Genomic DNA, 7,240 nt, shown 5'->3' on the forward strand with positions numbered 1-7,240 from the left:
AGGACTTACTGGTTAGACAAGTGGCTTCAGGAAATATGCACTTGAAGGAAGCATGCTTAAACAAAATACAGGAATTCCCTTAAATAAACTTAGATAAATCACCGCTATAAAATCATTAGCAGGGTAATGAGCTATTTGTGTCATTAAGCAGTGGCATAAGCTTAGCAAAGAAAATGTTGCTTTACTAGTGGGACACATTAATTAATTCATGATAGAGTGAAAAAAAAATATCAAAGCTTAAAAAAATGCATTTGCAGAGCTGACAAACTCAGGCTTCTGACACAGGGTGCACTTGCAGAAATGGTGGCCATTTTAGCTCTACTTGTCTCTTTGGCCTCCAGCATTGAGGAATCATCATACTTGAGCTGTATGTAAATCTTTCTGGCTGAAGTGTGTAAGGTTTGTCTGAACCCAGACAATTTTTGTGGACTCAGGCATAGTGTGATCTGAAATGGGATTAGGTGATCTGAAATAACTTGCTCAGGGATCGGACAGGATGGACCCAAACTGTAGTAGTGGTTTTGGTAGATTTTGGTACAAACTGCTTGTGCTTATGAACTGTGAGTCTGGCAAGGACCAAGGAAGTGTGAATGTCTCTTTTGGATCTGCAGTGCCAGCATGGCTGATGTTAGTGCTGCAGGAATCAAGCTGCCTAAATGTGTCACTGTAGCAATTAGTTCTAGTTTTTGGGGGTTTTTTTTATGTGCAATATGCACGTGAGGATATTGTCTTACTGCTTCTCTTTTTCTTTCTTTTTTTCCCTTGGGTTTTAGGTTTCATAGACCGTAGCAGTTCAATTCTGACTACTATGCCATCTTCAAAACATAACTAAAAGGAACCATAAGTGCTGGTATTATTCACTTCCCTATTACGTACAATGTAAATCTTCTGAACTGCCTTTTTTTCTAAAAAAAAAAGAGTAGAAAAATAAAGATTAAAAAAGGAAAATTGTATTTACATGTGATGGGTACTGCAGCATCATCAGACCTGCTGGTTCAAGCTTCAACAACAGAAAATACCCCTGGTGGGAATTGTGCCAAGACTTGGCATCTATGTATAAGACTTTCCTGGCATGTGGATTTGCCATACATGTTCAAGCCCAGATGGTGTTGCATCCATTTCATCTTCTGACACCCCTCATCCTGACAAGCCTCTATCATCCAACTCTAGAGATGGTGTTCAGGGAATTACTGGCCTGGGTGAAGTCTCCAAAAGACTGGCACCTATGGCATTAGAGCACTTATACCAAACACACTGTTCAGGCTGTGAGCACCTTATGAGCACAGTGAAGGAGGAGAACTCTACGGGCCAGCCCATCTGTGAATATCATCTGACTGGAAAGGTATTTCTTTCCCTGGAGAAGTTGATGTGTTCCTCGGCTCCCAAGCAGAAACAGGCATCACCTGTAAAGCGCAGGACTCCCTGCTGAAGGCTGGTTCAGTTCTAGCAGCTGTTGATTGTTCATCCCTGGCAAGCATTCTTTTCTAAACCCCGTTGTGAGCCCATCAGCAGTAAGCGACAAGAATGTTAAGGACAAGCAAGCAAAACCCATCTCTTCATGGTCACTGCATGGCATTTGCTCAGCTTGTAGTTTGTTTTTGCACCCGAGCCTGGTGATCGTGCGAGAGCCGACGCGCGCCCACCAGCGAGAAAGGCGGGAATTCCCACTGGCTCTGCAGCAGGACACATGACAGGAGGAACCGGGGGTTCAATGAGGAATGTCTATACTCTCAGTATCAGGTGTTCGAAGAACTGATCCTAAACTCATACCAAGAAAAAAAATAGACAGATTGTGTTACCTGGCCTAACAAAAGGAGTCTGGTGCAGTGGTGCAGATGGTGGGACTCGTCACCAGTACCGGCGCTGAGGCGTAAGGACAGGAATTCAGAGGTGGTGTTCTGGTTTTAATTTATTTTTATTATACTAATTTAACACACAAGCTGACCCAGTAGAGCTCAGAGAGCTGGTCCCTCTGGGCCTGGTTTACCTGCCAGCTTAAGTGTCTGCTTAACACTAAGCAAGCATGCAAACAGCCTCATTGCATTCAAGAATATGTCTGATAGACTTCATTGAAGCTGCACTCATTTAAGTGCTTTCCTGAACTTAGGCCAGCACCTTTCAAATCAAGCCCTTAACTAGTATAATGCCAGCAAGCTGGGGCAAACATTCTCTACGATTCCTTTCCAGCTCTTAAACTATTATGCCATCTTTTGGACCAGCGGCCCAAAGCACTGTAGCAACATTACTGTAAGAAGTTCCAGACTATTTCTTCAGGAGACCTTTAATTCTTCCGTAATAGCTGTTTTGCTTTGACAGTTTGAAACAGAGAGGCCAAAGTTTTTTACTACACTATTTCTGTTATTATTTTATTTTTCCTTCTCCCTGTCTTCCATGCATCTATCCACTCTTCTGCGCTTGCTCCCTCTCTACCTCCCCCAGTGCCATGCTAACATTGCCCTGCCCTGCTTGCGGGCCAAGAAGCCCCTTGCACACAAGCATTTAATGGCCAGTGCTGCATAGTGCCAACACTCTCCTGCCTCTTCTCAGGCCTCCATCTCATTCCTCTGGTAGCAGGAGTAAAGCAGAAGGACCCACACGTAGCCCATGGCATTGCTCTAGCATCCAGCCTGCCCAAACGACACCGGCAGCAAGGCCAACACATTCCATTTACACATAGTGGTGGTACTCAATACCTCACACATTTGCTGTCCATCAGAGACCAGTGAAAGCATTTTGTTCTCATCTGTGACTGTCCTTGCAATGCTATGGATTATTAGCTATTAAATAAAAATTGGCTCTTGTAGGATGGAAGATGCTATGAAGGAAAGTAAAAATACCAGCTGGTTTCAGGTGCCTCATTTTTGAGGCATCACACCTCTAATGTCATGCGCTTCCCAGACTGCAGGGTTATTTCCAAAGAAACACACACAGTGGTCCCTGTATCACCAGCTCACAGTTGTTTTAGATAGAAGCTCATCAGTAGTGAAAGTCTTTGATGTGCAATGTTGTCTGCAACGACAGAGCACTTAAGTACTAGCCAGGAATACACCGCTTCGGGGTTATTCTTCATGAAAATCTGGGGTTCATGTTTTTAAATTCACTCACATAGACATGTAACAAGATTGCATCACAGCTTTAAAAAGGGAAAACAAAACCCTCATGCTTTTGACTACATATATATTATATTAGGAAAGGACTCTGCAACAGAGTTGTTTTGAAGAGCAACAAGCCCTCAGGTTCCTGGTATGGATCCCACACCTATCCTGGCATCATTAGCGTGGAGGTTCAGTGTGAAAGGGAAAGATGGTCATTTAAGGAGCAGCAGTGACAGAAATCTTAAGTCTCAGGAGGCTGCTGGGAGGAAAATGTGAGGTTTTTGTGTGTTTTTTTTTAAATTTTATTATTAAAATGAAGAGGAAAGAGATGGAAGCAGCAGACTGCTGCTGTCAGTCTGTTGTGGGTGCTGGAGTCCCCAGGAGAAGGGGTACTTTGTGGGCAAAATCACACTTAAGTACTGCCACTGTCCCTTGCGGGCATGGATGCCAGCAGTGCTCATGCCTGTCAGTCTGGTAGCCTAAATAAACCCTTGGGCATGGGTTGAGGCACATAACAACCCAGTCCTGGGTGACAGCCAGATGTTCCCCAGCACCTTGGGTGGGCCCAGGGCTGGTCCCTGCTGACCACTTAGCAAGTTGTTGTCCTCTGCCTGCCTCAGGATTAATGCTGTCTGCAGGGCAGCTACATACAGCAGTGCTGCTTCCCCCCCCTCCCCCCCCCTTTTTTTTCCCCTTTTTAAATAAATTTTGCTCACTCGTGGCTGAGCAGACACCAGGACATGGTATTTCTGCCATATTTCTCCCAAATTGCAAGTAGAGCTTGTTAGTGCAAAGGGGAAGGGGGATGGAGAAAGAAGCCATATAAAGTGTTTGGCACTGTAGTAAACATCACGGAACTGGCACTTCACCTTTTTTTAGCTTCAGCGGGTCTGAGTATTTTGCAAGTTCACCCCTTGGCAAGGCATTCTGCAGCAAGCTTCCAGTGCCTGAACGCTGCACTGCCTCCTCAGTTTGTGCACCCACCTCTGGCATTCATGGGAAGCTGCAAGCAGATGGGGGGACAGCTAGTCCTTCTTTTAAAAACTGTTTGAGCACTTGGCTTCTCATCTCTGAAAGCCTCATGGCAAAGTAGTTGTGATTCTGTTGAGAGTGAAAATAAAAGATAATTCATAAAAACAAACAACACAAAAAAACCCCACCCAACAGTCATGATTTCACACCCCTCCCCCCACACACACCTGAATAAATAAGACTCTGTTACATTGCAATTTACACCAGTCCTATTGATTCATATTAGGAAGGGATTAACAGTAGTAATAAAGAAGTTTAAAAAATGGAAAAATCAACACAGAACAAATCTCTAGGGCTGGTAATAGAGATAATATTCTATATTCAAGGAAGAAATACATTTTGGTTGTAATCAACCAAATCCTGATGGGTTCTTTGTACTTAAATTGTGCAAGTACTGTGACATCTGTTCTACAGCCTATAGAAAGATGAAGTGGAAACTGGGAGGGGCTGGTGAGGTGGCAAGAATGGGAAAAGCAATTCCAAAATGTCTAGACAAAAGTTTTGATTATCTGAAAAAAATGATAGGGAGGAAACACAATGGTGACATCGCCCGCCTACCCACACTCTCAGCAACAGTGGGCTATGGGGATCTGGTGAGGTATTCATGACTAAGGGGGAAGGTCAGTCCTGTGGCCTTTTCCCACCCCAAGCCACACTGTTCGGTACTTGCAAGCTGAAGAAGTTTCAGGCTGCAGGTTTGCTGGGACAGGGTTCAGGTCACCTTTTGGGTGTAGACAAGTCCTAGTTCATACCCTAGACATTATCAGAAGAGAAAGAAGGGGGGGAAAAGACTATAATAGACTTCTAATTATTTTATGTTAACTGAAACAATTTTGTGAGCCCATTACACAAATGTATTTCACCCTGATCTTACATGCAAGCACAGCACTTTGTCATCCCTGCAACGTCACCCAGCTCACCCTTTGTTACTTCTACAGTGCCGTCTGTACAGTGGAAACACTATAAACCAACAGAGTGGGAGCACTTCCAACATGCCTCGTGAAAGCTTGCACTCATAAAAATAGATGGGCAAGACAGAAATCTATAGTCATATGTGAATGGGGGCTCCCTAACGTGCCTGCAAATAAAATCACTTTGTATAAATAGCCATGGGAGATGATTAGGCTAATAAAAAAATCAGGAAAGAAAAAGGGGACAAAATCTTTTTTCCCAGGTGTTCAGTCTGCTGGAGCTTGGAACAACTTCTGTAAACAAAGAGGAGGTGACGGGCACATTACCTGTGTTCCCATGTGTCCCAGTTACTCCTGCACCAGTTGCATTTTCCAGTTGATATCCAAGTGTATGTATATAGTTTGTCTTTGTATAGGAGTGAGTGTGGTGGCTGTCAATCATGTGCTCTTCCAGTATTGTAATTTAACAGATTATGGCTGTATGAAAATGATGTAAATAACTAGAAAAAGAAAAATTAAACTGGATCTCTACGTCCTAGGTTTTGTACATACTGAAACTGCATGGTACTTAAATTATTGTTTGTCTCTGATGTATGCAGTTTCTTAAAAAAAAATAATTTGGAAAAAAAGTATTCCTGTGCCTGTGTGTTTTATCCCACTCTGTCGCAGTGACTGATAGTGTAACAAAGGAATGCAGTCGGGAATTCCAGCCCCCCTGCTGCCAGCCAGGCTCAGCACTGCAGCCTGGCAGCTGTGGTGAGAGAGAGTGCGTGCCCACAGCGTGCCTGTACCTCAGTGGGGAGCACAGCAGAGGAGCACAACTTAGCAGAGCAGATATTGTGGTGGACAGGGACTCTCCCATCCCATTGAAGCCACAGGACTTCAGACTACAGCCCCCTTGCTATCCAACAGCCCTCATAAACCAGGGCACTGGTGGTGGCTGGACTGCAGTCCTACATTCCAGACCTTAATCAATGGTTTACGCTACAGGATGAAGTGTGTTGATGTGTACAACCTCTGAATGTTTGTCTGTCCCACTGTCTTTAAGTGAGGACTGCCATTCCATGAGAATGGATTCACTAAAGTGGCAAATGCAAAGCAGTTAGATATAAATGTAATTTATTTAAGGTGACACATAATACAAGTTTGAGATAGCCGCTGATAAATGTGCTGACTAAAATAGCACTATTAACAGATGTCAGTATTGCTAGCAATAATAATAAAAGGTATACAATGCATGTGGGGATGCTTCAGCCCCTACCCAAAAGGTGAAAGTCAGAATATCTTACCCCAGGAGGCATCCCTGCTTAGGGGGAAGAAGAGAGGATCAGGCCCATCATCCCATTCCAGAGGAGGTGCTCATCTCATGTCAAACAAAGGATTCAACAACTATTACCTTTTGACAGATAGGACTTAGGTCATAATGAGCGTATTGATTGGTTCTTAACAAACTAATAATGTCTATTAATTAAGAAAAAGGTAAGGTCTGCTTTGCATGTAATTTCAAGCTTTGTTAACACCCAGGGCTCACTTTGCATGCAATCACCAGATGAAGCCATACAGGCTTTGATCCAGGCCTTTATCACACAAAATCTGCCCACAGAGCCTTCACTTCGCTTCACGAGTCATGTCCAGTCTGGCCATGTAGCCATTAGGCCCCTGGGTTTGAAGACAAGCAGACAAGGACAGGGATGTGCTTCCTTCCTGCCAGCAAGTTGGGCCTGTCCTCCTTACCAGACATAAATTTGTGTACTTGTCAGGCCCAAGGCTAAGCACTGCTCATCTCACACTCCTCTGCACAGCTCCTTTCACGAAAGTGAAACCAAAGTAAAATTCAAGTTGTTCTCCCACACACCTCAAGTGCTGAAGCTGTATCCAGCAGCAGGCTAATCAAGAACAAAACCAGCAGTCTGCACTAAGCACACGCACACACACAAACCAGCCCTCACCACCATCCTGCCCATACAGGGCAGAGGGGTGGGGTGCAGCACTTGCCAATTCAGCACATTTCCCTCCTGACAAGTCCCTGCAAAATGCAACACCATGTGTTTGGAGAAACTGCCACTGAGTAGTACCTGCAAGTGCTATTGCTGTTCAGCAGAGGAGCCATTCCTGCATATCCAGCTACTTCCGTGTCACCTTTCCATCTTTATTTTTCTTTTCCTTGAGAAGCTTCAGTGGTTACACAGAACTTCAGGTTGT

The 7,240-nt window shown here is 44.2% G+C and overlaps 1 protein-coding gene across 1 annotated transcript in view; it reads left to right on the top strand.

Annotated features, from left to right (window-relative positions):
• Nucleotides 1–944, top strand: part of PHACTR1 (phosphatase and actin regulator 1) — a 301,044-nt gene extending 300,100 nt beyond the window's left edge. Inside the window, exon 13 of the mRNA XM_010000934.1 lies at nt 774–944. Coding sequence (XP_009999236.1) covers nt 774–789 — 16 coding nt within the window. The 3' untranslated portion in view covers nt 790–944. The remainder of the gene's footprint in view (nt 1–773) is intronic.
• The last annotated feature ends 6,296 nt before the right edge of the window (nt 945–7,240 follow it).

The sequence above is a fragment of the Chaetura pelagica genome, unplaced genomic scaffold (genome assembly GCF_000747805.2).
Source record: "Chaetura pelagica isolate M959 unplaced genomic scaffold, ChaPel_1.0 scaffold104, whole genome shotgun sequence".
NCBI lineage: Eukaryota > Metazoa > Chordata > Aves > Apodiformes > Apodidae > Chaetura > Chaetura pelagica.